Genomic DNA, 13,158 nt, shown 5'->3' on the forward strand with positions numbered 1-13,158 from the left:
TTGTAGCTCTCAAATACATGTTCCCTAAAAAAAAAAATCAACCAACCCTAGCCACTTAAATTTCTAAATACTTCGGTTACATTAATTTCAAAAAAAATTTACCAAAACCTATGACATCGCTATAGCTTTAGCGGCGCCTCTAAAGTTTGTCTGCCTAAAAAAAGGTCAAAGACAGATTGACTAAATAAATAATCTAAAGCTTTTTGGTCTTAAAACTAGGATATTAATTATTTGCACCAAAAGAAAAGATTATTAAATATAAGTAACACCCAGAAATTGGACACAACGTAATCATAGTGGCAGGCCATTGGAAAAGGCTAGCTATACACACGTAAATTACAATTGATCGCCGACACTACTATTTATATATCAACTTAATAGTGTCCTAATTATGACACAATTCAATGTCACGTATAAAATATAGGGAAAGCAAAGAGAGTGTGAGAGTTTTGAGTTGTTAGTGCCCACTAACTTTTTGTAGTGGTGCATTTTGCACATTAAATGGCTTTAGTTTCAAGAAACAACAATCTCCAAAGTAATTAACATTTTTAATCAACTCTTAAAAAAAACACTCTGGCATTAGTACTGTTTGAGCTCTTTGCATGTGAAAACATCATCACCACCATGGTAATACATGTTTTCTTAGCTTCTGGTTGCTTGATATAACTGTTGCATTGATAAACACTCTTTTCATTTCATCATTTTTTTTTTCGCTGATTGCTTCTAGGAGTTTGGGTGCTGAGCATGGGAAATGAAATGGGTAACAACAACGCAACTGGTTTGAAAGGTATGTCAAGACACTTGAAATAATCTTACTTTTATTTGTGGTAATATAATATTATTTTAAACTGTTTGAAATGGTGTAGAAGAAGAGAACTTGTCAACAGTTGAAGATCCGAAGCAATTGTTGTCAAAGGAAATTACTCCTCATAGTATTGAAGATGTTGGAAAAGAGACACTGAATTTGAAAGGTACATGAATATTTGTTATGCCTATTTACTTGCATTATTTGCATATATCTACTTTTCTTTCTTGCATTATTCGCATTATTATTATCTACTTATTTAACTACCTTTTTTTGTTCTTGCATATATTAGTGCTTACTTAGACAATCATGTTATTTTTGCTCCCATAGGCAAAGAAGAAAGTGGAGATTTTTCTCATCATGATTCTCAGCTAGTCGAAGATGAGAATCTTAGAGGCTTAAACATCAATGGGATTGTTCTGGGGTCGAATGACCAGCCTGAAGAACAGGCTCTTCTCATCAAGAAAGGTCAGTATTTTGTATAAGAGCATGTCTTTCAATAAAGTAATGGTGCAAAAATATAGCTAGTTGAATGATATGATTTTACATTTTAGAACAAATAGTAATGGTCATATTGTATATAACTATTTGACAGAAGAGGATGAGATGACAAACTCATTGTCAGCATCGTCATTGTCATCAACGTCATCAGATGATCAAGAAGCCGAGAAGCTTGCTGAATCAGAGAACAATCGGCGAGAACCACTGGCCACCGTTGGATCGTCCGGTGAGACCAAGCAAATCTCACCGTCGATTGGTCTCCCAGAGAGTCAGGTTTTGGAGGATCTGGAAGTGAGATCTGACACCGAAGCCATGGCGATAGAGACCAAAAAGCTTGCACAATCAGAGAATGATCAGCAAGAACCACTGGTTAAATCCTCCGGTGAGAACGAGCAAATATTGCCGTCGGTTTGTCTTCCAGAGACAGAGGTCTTGGAGGATCGAGAAGTGAGAGCTAACACCAAATTTGTGGCGTTAGAGGCCGAAAAGCTTGCTCAATCAGAGCATGATCAGCAAGAACCAACCACCGTTGGATTGTCTGATGAAACTGAGCAAATCTCGCTGTTTGATCTTCTGCCAGAGACCGAGTTCTTAGATAATCAAAAAGCAAGAGCTGGCACCATGGCTATAGCGGTCGAAAAGTTTGCTCAATCCGAGCATGGTCAGCAATATTCGGCCACCACTGGATTGTCCGACGAGACTGAGCAAATAATCTCGCTGTCGAATCTTCTGCCAGAGGCCAAGGTCTTGGAGAATTTTGAAGTCAGAGCTCACGCGAATGTCGTGGAAATAGCAGCTGAAAAGCTAGCTCAATCAGAGCATGATCAACCAGAACTGGCCGCCGTTGGATTGCCCAGTGAGACCGAGCATATCTCACCGTCGGATCTTCTGCCAGAGACCGAGGTCTTGAAGGATCAAGAAGCAAGAGCTGATGCCGTGGCGATATTGGCCGAAAAGCTCGCTCAATCAGAGCATGATCAGCAAGAACCGGCCACCGTTGGATTGTCTAGTGAGACTGAGCAAATTTCACCGTCGGATCTTCTGCCAGAGACCGAGGTCTTGGAGGATCGAGAAGTGAGAGCTGACACCGAAGCGATATCGGCCCAAAAGCTTGCTCTATCAGAGCATGATCAGCAAGAACCAGCCACCGTTAGATTGTCCGGAGTGACCAAGCAAATCCCACCGTCGGATCTTCTGCCAGAGATTGAGGTCTTGGAGGATCTGGAAATGAGAGTTGACACTGAAGTCGTGGCGATAGCAATATCCGAGAAGAAGAGAATCGACGAGTCGCTTGAAGAGCATCATAAGGAAGAGAGCGAGGAAGAGAAAGCACTCTGCAGACTTGAAATCTCGGTCTTTGGATCAAACGATGATCCGAGTGATTCAGGCGGGAAAAGTAATCGAGAGTCTTCAATGGAGGCGAGTTTGATCGGAGCCGAATCCTTGGAATCAGGAGAAGAAATCACATCACTGGCTAATTCACCAAACTCTCACCATTTTCACGCAAGCGAAGAGAAAGCCTCCGAGACTCCAGAGGAAACGAGAGTGATCAATAGAGAAATATCGGCGCTCGAAACTGAGGACTCGAAATCGCCCGAATCAGATCGTGAAACTGTGGAACAGGAAGACACGGTCAGTCTCGTGATTCCAGAGGTAACGACAGCGATCGGTTCATCGGAATCCGAAAGTGATGATGAGTCGAAATCGCTAGTATTCGAATGCGAAACTATGGTTGTGCCACAAAAAATCTGGCAGGACTTCAATGACAAAAACGCGGCGATTCTTATTACTCAGCTCGAAAGCCTTCCATCGGAGCCAAAGATCGCAGTCGATTACTGTTCGTCTGAGAAGAAAATGGTTGAAGTTGAGGCTGGTCAACCGTTGCCATCTTCACTGCAAAAGCCAAAGAAGAAAGAGGCGACTTTCGATTCGAATAGCCTGATCGAAGAGACTATAGTCTCCATGAACGATCTTGAATCCGACAAGGCCAAGCGATTCGTCGAAAAACCTGAATCGACACAACCGCCATTGGAGACCAAAGCTTGGTCGAGAGAGAGCACCGATTCAGATCGCGACAGCGTTCAATACGCACAGATGAGAAAGTCTCCGAGTTTTAGCATCGATCTTCAGGACGAAGCTAGGAACGAAGATTCAGACCAGACTCCATTGCTCTACCAGGACAAAGCCGAGATCCAAGTGGATGCTTTGACAGCGATCAATGGATACAGTGACGATCGTGACCGCAGAGCAATTCCTGTTGAAGACAAAATTGTGGCGTTGGAGAGAAGCGAAGAACAATCGCTGATCGTCGCAAAGAGAGAAGGGAATGAAGTTGCGAGTTCTTCCATTAAAGTGACGATTTCGTCTGTTTCTTCTTCGTCTGCGAAAAGCAAAGAGAAGAGAGCAAAGGTTAAATCTTCTCTCTTTGGAACTTGCCTGTGTTGCACCACTGTGATTAATTGATTTGCAATTTTTTTTTTTTTTAAATCTCTTTTCACTTGGTTTTTTCAAAAGAGTTTTTCAATTTACATATATTTTTTTTTTTTTTTGAATTAATTTACATATTTTTTTTAAAAAGGGAGTTTTGATGAAGAGCATTGGGTGAGTGTAAGTGTGTAACTATAAAAACTATATGGCTTATCATTGTTTGTTTCTTATTCTTATTTGTCATCAAATATCAAAGGCTGGTGTTGTAACTTGTAACACTTTCTAGTTTTATTTATTTATTTGACTTGAGAGGATTTGTAAGGTTTAGAAGGTATTTGACAATTTGTGTTTATGAGTAGCTTTCGCTACCTACGATTGTAATACTCATTTGTTCAATTTATTCAAGCAAAATTGAAATTGGTGAAGGATTTCATTTAAAGAAACCAAATTGTTTTCGAATTTCAAACTAGACTTCATAGACAATTACTTTGGAGCTTTATTTGGACATGAATAATATTCGATTTCATTTTTATTACTCAAGAATATAAAAATATATATATATATATATATATATGTGTGTGTGTGTATATATATATGTATATATATTAATCAAAATTAATAGTGTTTTATGGCAACAGTAATGTATTTTATGACAAATTTCGTCATAAGAAATATTAGTTGGAAAATAAAAACAATTTTTTTTAATATTAAAGCTATAAAAAGGGTTTCAAACGTTGTTTTCTATGTGGGCTCTTGATTTATAAAAATTTTGCTGATCGATTAAGTTAGATACAAAACACTTTTTGTTGTGTCATAAACTAGATTTCTGACTGTATAATTACTTTATGATGTTTTGAGTTGGAGATACTCTAAAAACTTTCCTAAATATCGATGTTTAAATTAAAATCGATATTAAAAATTAATCTTGAATAAAACGGTAAAAAAAATGCAACGGTAAACAGTAAAAAAAAAAATAGGTATCAAGAAGAATAAGCTAAATAAAACTGCATATAATAAGAATTAAAAAGTTATGCTCATGATTTAGGGATTAGATTTTGAAAAATCGATATGTCAAATAACTTCTTTAAATTAAGTATATGCTTGTACATGATTAATAATTAAGCACTAGTAGAAGCCAACCCTTCAGATAAGCCCAAAAGTAAAAGAGCTATGGCCCAAGGTAAGTGAGCATTTGGAAGTTAATCAAAAACGGAAAACTTTATTTTTTTCAATCTAATAGTATTTTATAGGAAAATAGCCACAAGTAGTAGCAATTTTGATATTTTAGATCAAAATAAACCAAATAATGTTTTTGGACACTTCTACTAGTAAATATGTAGACATGAAAATATATGTCATAAACTGTAGACTTATAAATTTACAAATAACAACAATTGTATATATATAGTTCTATAATTACTAGTAGAAGTGTCAATTTTCCTATTTCATAACAGAGATGGTAATAAATTATAATTTATATTTTACAATGATCTTTGTCATAGAAACGGAGAGAAGTCATTCCTCTAAAATATTTGACCAAATTTCATTTAATTAAAAAAATAGTCCACCAGAGTTGACAATACACCACTAATCCAAAAATCCTCCTTATATATATATTTATATATATATATATATATATATATATATATATATATATATAACTGCAAAAATAAAAATCACGAGCTCTATCATTACCCTAACCTCACGATTACTAAAATTCCACAAGCTCTTAAACCTTTCTTCCTCCATCATTTGTTCTCCAATGTTGACACTTTACCGATGATGCCTCTTCTTCTATGTCTCTTCCTAATTACAGCTTGTTCAATGTCGTCTCTTCTTTGAATCTGTATAAGGCTTGATGTGGCCTCTTCTCCGACACAGCCACTACTATGTCGTCTCTTCTCCGTCTCCGTATAATCTATGATGTCACCACTTCCGACGATACCTCTTATATGCTGTCTCTTCTCCGACTACTCATAATATCTAGAGCCCCCTCTTCTCCGCTATCAAGCCTGGTACATATTGTTTTCAGTGAAATTGACACATCTATTAGTCTTTGATAACTCAATTCTCATTTTCAACCAAAACACCAATTTGGACAATTCTATTAGTAAAAAGATGAAAGGGAATATTTTGTGTCCATTTTTACCCTCTTTTTTTCTTTTACTTTTTTTCAATTTTTTTTTTCTTAGACTCTCGTATATGTCAAGAAATCTGGGTTTGTTTAACGATTTGTCGACATATATATGTCAACAAATGACAGTATTGGAAAGTTTGTTGATTTGTTGACATACATCTAATCAAAAAGTAAATTCGTACATGTTCACTACAATATTTTTCTTCAAACAAAAACATATGAAAGTCTGTTTAGTCACGAAGACAAGATGTCGAACACAACGTATTGACAATGTGTCCGACAACTTGCTTAAAAGCAGATAATGGATAATTAAGAATAAATACGATAAAGAAAAGACACACAATATGGTTACTCAGTTCGGTGCAACGTCATCTACGTCTGGGGGCTCTCAGTCAGTGGAAAAGATTTCATTATATAGTAGTCAATAGTACAAGCAAGGTCTTATATGATTACATCAACAAATCAAAGTCCTAGAAACTATTACCACGAGTGAATACCAAGATCGGACTCCCCTTGAATTTGAGACCCCTCTCAATTCCATTCTTCGAGCACTCGCATATGCTCGGTCGACTTCAGTCTTCAACGCACGTGAAACTTCAATCACATAAACACATAACTCAAATCTCACAAACACTCAGTCTTCTGGAATAGTGTTTGAGGAATTACACCGCTCTTATCAATACACAAAGTCTCCCAGTCCACCAGTCGTGCACGTCTAGGAACCCTAAATATTTTGATAAAGCGTCGAGGCTGTTAAGGGTGGAGTACTCAGCTTTTATAGCAGTCATACAACTCTGGAAGTGAATCTAGGGTTTCCTTACCCATACTCGCAAGAATATTACACAATAAAATCACCAGCGAGGCAATCTGGCAAAACCGAAAACTTGCCAAAATAACAGTCTGCGCACAATAGGAAGGATGTCTTAACAGAATCTGAAACATGATGACCGACATCTTTCCTCACAACTTGCGCTAAAAAATAAAGCCAACTTATGACGTAACAACAACATACATCAATGTAACCAAATAAGTTATCATACAAAAAGAAACTAATCCATTTACTTTCAATCAAAAGCCAGCTTATAATTTGTTTGAACATATATCTATTGAATCATTTTTCTTTCATGTTGGTAAGAATGTTAAAACAATCATGAGGCTAAACAACTGAGAAAACCCCTAATATTTGAGAAACCAAGGAACATTCAAGCAAACAGATCTCAATGAATAAAAAATCAAATGGTTCAATCATTTCATCAAACACCTAATAAGCAATTACTTTAATTTTTCACTAATAAAATGAGCATGGAAAATCAAAATCCAACGGATTCCAATGTGCGTAAAATTTCATTTTTACTATCTCGTACATGCATGCTTTCTTTGTCTGTCTTAGCTCTCAACTCGTCACTAGTTGTATTTTTCTTCTTCTTCAAATTTTCTAAACACATCCAAAAACTCATGAAAAAAAATACATAAAGGATCTACTTCTCCAGGAATCCGCCATAGTTAGACAAATCGTGGAGGACCTCATCGGGGCAGCCGACGCAGACTACGAGGTCGGAGCCTCGTGCCAGAGGCAGATTCAGAGAACGGCGACAGAGTTAATGAGGAACACGGCGGAGCTCTTCTTCCTGTCGTCGTCCATTTTGTCGTCTTCTCCTTCGTCGATGTCGGAAAGTTCAGCGACAATGCTCTTCCCATCGTTTCGCCAGTGTAAGAATTAATAGTCTCTAATCCGAACATATATGATTAGAAACATGAACCCAAAAGCGGAAGCGAAATGGATCAAGCGTTTACCTCCGGCCATTGTTATCGGAATATCGTCGGAGCTTTAACGGTGACTCGGAACGTCGGCGGCGGCGTCCCAATGAACACGAAAAATGAAGTTTTGCTCTTCTAAACCTTGATAATCTCGAACTAGATGGTGTATATTCTCTATATGAGATTATTGGCTTAGGGACCAAAACTAACTCTCTCAATTTATAACCATTCTCTTTCCATCAAAGAGAAACGGAAATGAGAGCTATTATGGCATTGATTTGTGGCTGGAATAATGGGATTTAATATGCCATAAATATGAGATTTGTCATAACATGTATTTGCTTGATATAATAGATCAAATATACGGTACTTAATATATATCTGATATGCAAATAAATGTTATGAAATCCTACATTCTCCCACTTGGTCTATTAAAATCCAATATATGTCACAAGAAATTTAATATATGAATCATGGCGATAGGTCCTCTATAAATGAGTATTATCTTCCATGTATCACATATATTATTTTTCCAATAATACCCATCACACATAATGAATAAACCAGATGTTTATTCTAGGTCCGAACATAAGAAAATATTTCTCAAATCAATAAAAATGTATGTGCACAAACCATATGAGAAATATCGAACTGAATACGAGTTTCATAAATAGAAATGTAGCGTACAATGAAAAATTACATCATGGAACCAAGTCTCATGCTTTCCACATGATCCTTAAATTTCTTTGGTGGCATGCCTTTAGTCAAAGGATCGGCAATCATCAACTCGGTGCTAATGTCTTGGATGACCAGTTTATCATCTTTAACACGTTCTCTTATGGCTAGATATTTGATGTCGATATGCTTACTTCGAATTTCACTTTGGTTATTCTTAGCCATAAAGACAGCATCCGCGTTGTCACAGTACATCTTAATAGGCCTAGAAATAGAGTCTACAACTCTAAGCCCAGATATGAAACTCTTCAACCAAACACCATGCGATATAGCTTCAAAACACGATACAAACTCAGCCTCCATAGTGGAAGTAGCAATCAATGTCTGCTTTGTGCTTCTCCAAGACACGGCTCCACCAGCTAGCATAAAAACATATCCTGAAGTGGATTTTCTTGAATCAATGCAGCCAGCGTAGTCAGCATCAGAGTAGCCAACCACTTCCAATTCATCGGTCCGTCTGAACATAAGCATGTAATCCTTTGTTCCTTGAAGGTATCTCATAACCTTCTTTGCAGCTTTCCAATGGTCAAGACTTGGGTTACTCTGATATCTACCCAATACTCCAACAGCATATGCAATGTCAGGTCTGGTACAAACCTGAGCATACATAAGGCTTCCTACAGCGGAAGTGTATGGAATATTCTTCATTTGTTCCCTCTCAAGGTCATTTTTCGGACATTGGTCCAAACTGAATTTATCACCCTTCACAATGGGTGCTACACTTGGTGAACAATCTTTCATCCGAAATCTCTCAAGAACTTTATTGATATAGGTCTCTTGAGACAAACCCAAAATTCCTCGTGATCTTTCCCTATGGATCTTAATGCCAATAACATAAGATGCATCACCCATATCTTTCATATCAAAGTTCTTTGAAAGAAATTGTTTCACCTCATGCAACATTCCATTATCGTTAGTCGCTAGCAGAATATCATCCACATATAAAACAAGAAAACATATCTTACTCCCACTAACCTTTTGGTATATACATTGATCCATGACGTTCTCTTCAAAGCCAAATGAAGTGATGACATCATGAAACTTTAAGTACCGTACCATTGGCGGGAGGCTTGTTTCAAACCGTATGGATTTATTAAGCTTGCAGACTAAATGTTCACCATCACTAGAAGAGAATCCTTCAGGTTGTTTCATGTAAACCTCTTCCTCTAGATCTCCGTTAAGAAATGCTGTTTTCACATCCATTTGATGTAACTCAAAATCAAAATGGGCTACTAATGCCATAATTGTGCGAAAGGAATCTTTCTTTGAAACAGGAGAAAATGTATCCGTGTAATCGATTCATTCTCTTTTAGTAAACTCTTTGGCTACAAGTCTTGCCTTATGTCTTTCGGTGTTGCTAACAATACGCTATGAGTTTGTTGTGAACTTTCTTATTAAAGTTAATTATTTAGCTAAATTTAGTAGGTGTATAAGTTAATTAATTTACAACTATAACTATTAGGTTACCTATTATTATGCCATGCATTAGTTGATATTAAATTGTACAAAATGTCCATTTCAAACTTATTGATTAGCAAAATAGTCAAGGTTTCAACTTTTCAGCAAAGTAACCAAATTTACATTTTCAAAATTTTTTTGGACAGCCAAGATTAAATTAAATTTTTTTTACGATTATTATAAGCAATTTATCACTTTCAAAAAAATTAATCTTGGGTTAAAATTTTTTTTTTGAAACCAACTTGTTGCACATTTAGGCTATTTCACTCAATTAAGATAAACCTTGTCTATTTTGCAAATTCATAAATTTAAATTGACTATTTAGCTACATGTATGTATCTTATGAATGAGGTCAATCCATTTTAAAAAGGTCGTTTGTGAATTAAGTTGGATTAATAAAAGAGTGTGAGGGTCGCTTTATAGAAAATGGAGGCAAGCTAAAACGTTTTTGAAATATATAATGTTCGCAGTTGAATTCGTAGTAAAATGGATGTTCGGGATGTGATGAGTCGACATCGAGGTGCCAAACGACCCCGTCTGTTAATCTCACGCCCAAGACTCTTTGATATTATTGAGACTTCAATGAGATCCGGGACATTCAAATCATTTGAGACAAACTCAAAGAATCTCAACATATCTTGAAGTCTTAATTTAGCCTTATATTTTTTTTTTCTCGGGTAATTCTTGCCGATCCGAGAAATGACTATGTGCAACATATTTAATACTCATTTTCCACTATAAGTATTTAAAACTTCCACTTAAAGTTTAAATTTACGAGGAGAAGGTGAACAAAAGATTGTTACCTTTGATTTTGTTTGTTACAACTAATATTAATAAAAATGGTACGCGCATTGTTTTAAAAAAAAAACCCAGAGAATATTATTTAACCATATAAACAATTTTCAATCTTTTATCATGTAATAAAAATCTATGAAATTAACACATATTAAAATCTGAGATTAAAAAAGATGACCACACTTTAACGACATGTTTATCACATATGATATCGTCTAGCGTTAAATTTGTAGCCCTAAATAATGAGATATTTTATGTAAAACATATATATATATATATATATATATATATATATATTCAGATATATTATCAAATTATTCCAGTTCTTCAAACTGATGACTAATTTCCAATAATCAATAGCTTCTAATTTACAAAGAGAAAAAACAGGCTTTAGAATTTAGAAGCGACACACCGCTTCTAGAGTCAATTATAAAGCCTCTTCCAACTCGAGGGAAACTAAGATTCAGAAGGGGCATGTCGCTTCTAAAATGTTCTCGCCAATTTGCGAGAGACTTTTTATAAGCGACGTGTCGCTTCTAAAATAATTCTTACCATGTAGCGACGAGGGTCGGGTGATGCAAATACAAAGAGAGATTAAATAATGGAGAGAGAGAGGGGGGGTCGGAGTGAGATAGATGAGGGTTAGAGAAAGTGATAGAGAAGGGGAGAGAGAGAAAGAGGGGTCGAATAGAGAGAGAGAGAGAGGATCGAAGAGAGAGCAGTTAAAGTGAGATATGGGATCAGAGAGAGAGAAAGAAGGGGGGTCGGAGTGAGATAGATGAGTGTTAGAGAGAGTGATAGAGAAGGTGATAGAGAGAAAGAGAGGTCGAATAGAGAGATAATGGTGGTCGGATCAGATGGTGGAGGAGGGGATTGGAGAGAGAGAGAGAGAGAAGGGGAATCTAAGAGAGAGCAAATAAAGTGAGATATGGGATCGGAGAGAGAGAGAGAGGCAGTTAAAGTTACCTTAAAGCTGGGTCGGACTCGCAATGTCGGACGTGCAGCGTGGTCTCTCTCCCTTATTTAAACAACTAAAGAGAAAATATTGGTAAATACCAATTTGAAATTTTCGAACTTGATGGCACACGGCCAAGGTGATTTGGGCAACTCCCTAGTGCCAAAACCCTAATTCGACTTTTCCATGTGTGCAAGACCCAATTGCTTAAAACCCAATTAATCATTTATTTACTTGGTCCAACAATAAACAAATAATTAATAATTGTTTATTTACTTGATCAAACAATAAATAAACAATTCTACCATAAATATTTATTTAATTCTGCGAATACCCGTTTTCCATAATTAATGCTGTCAATCATAATTACAGCAAGTGAGATGAATAATGATAAACATTATTATACGAACGTTCTTATCCGCCTTTATCAGAGCCGAATCGGGGACTATGGACCTAGTAATAGAAGCTTAAAAAATCCGATGAAAAAGACGAAATAGTCATTTCCCTTTTTCATCGATTCGTCTAATCTTGGTCAAAACTCCACTTTGTAAGCCAAGACTGAACTCTCCTTTATACTAGAATTATATTTACTCATCGTGACGAGTGTCCACTGATATAGTCAGTTCGTGATCAAGATCCTCCTGGTTCAACCCGTATCGAGAGAAGTCAATTTATTCTGTTATACTTCCCTTGATACATATCAGCCCTAAGCATTGTTGCTTCCCTAGCGAAAGATTCTTTTGAACGTTACTTACTTCGAAAATGCGCGCAATCTATCAGTTCTGGAATCAACCCTTAGGTGAGAGAACATTAACCTTTTTTCAGGAAGGCTGGATTCCGTATATGTAAATCATTTCCCACTCGAATTATGCTCTAAGAAGACTCCCAAGACATAAGCTGTGATTAGCATGAATAGCCTTTTAGCGAATGAGTCAAAGAGCTCAGTAACATAACCCAGTGTCCATGATCACTTCAGGATTTAAAGCCCTCAAATTTTTCCTGACCAAGTCTCCATCCGTCATAGGTTTCCCAAGAGAGTAGGACTCATTAGCAAGATCCCGAATACGCACGTTGGAGTTGGAAACAGATTCATCTTCAAACATGGTGAGAGCTTCAAAGTTCGTGGTAATATATTGAAGTTTTTGCTCGCGCACTTTAGTGGTCCTCTCATAGGCCACAACAAGGATCTCACATGCTTCTTTGGCGCTCGTGCTGGTATTTATAAGCCTGAATTTTTTTTGTCAACCCCATTAAAAATAGCATTGAGAGCACGAGAGTTACGTAATGCTGCTTCATCCTCTGTAGGACTCTAGTCCTTCTCAGGTTTGAGACCGGTTTCTACCCCTTTATCATCAACAGTTACAGGAGCTTCTCAACCGTGAATTACAGCCTTCCAAGTCTTGTTGTCGAGGGACTTCATAAAGGCGCTCATGCAAGCTTTCCAATAACCATAGTTGGTTCCATCGAGAACTGGATGGCGATTAATGGATCCTCATTCTCTGGAACTATCCATCACATGCCCAAACAGAATAAAATAACCAGCAAATAACCATAAGATCTGGGTGCCTCCTCTGATACCAATTGAAA

At 36.7% G+C, this 13,158-nt stretch overlaps 1 protein-coding gene and 1 long non-coding RNA gene across 2 annotated transcripts; both read left to right on the top strand.

Moving 5' to 3' along the window:
* The first annotated feature begins 540 nt into the window (after positions 1-540).
* Positions 541-972, top strand: LOC149393213 (uncharacterized). Its single transcript, XR_016299732.1, has 3 exons — positions 541-627; positions 728-787; positions 867-972. It is a non-coding gene; the product is annotated as an uncharacterized LOC149393213 (long non-coding RNA).
* Positions 973-975: 3 nt separating this feature from the next.
* LOC149393214 (uncharacterized) lies at positions 976-3,841 on the top strand. Its single transcript, XM_089617945.1, has 3 exons — positions 976-985; positions 1,136-1,273; positions 1,401-3,841. Exons 1-3 carry the CDS (start codon positions 976-978, stop codon positions 3,767-3,769), a joined length of 2,517 nt encoding a protein of 838 aa, XP_089474071.1. The 3' UTR covers positions 3,770-3,841.
* The last annotated feature ends 9,317 nt before the right edge of the window (positions 3,842-13,158 follow it).

This window comes from Urtica dioica, chromosome 6 (assembly GCF_054948205.1).
Source record: "Urtica dioica subsp. dioica isolate 48M chromosome 6, U.dioica_male_clone48M_v1_H2, whole genome shotgun sequence".
In the NCBI taxonomy this organism is placed as follows: Eukaryota; Viridiplantae; Streptophyta; class Magnoliopsida; order Rosales; family Urticaceae; genus Urtica; species Urtica dioica.

Bases quoted from the DNA above. Each gene is read 5' to 3' on its own strand.
- LOC149393214 (XM_089617945.1), top strand. The intron at 1,274-1,400 runs GTCAGTATTTTG...ACTATTTGACAG, and splicing joins GGCTCTTCTCATCAAGAAAG to AAGAGGATGAGATGACAAAC.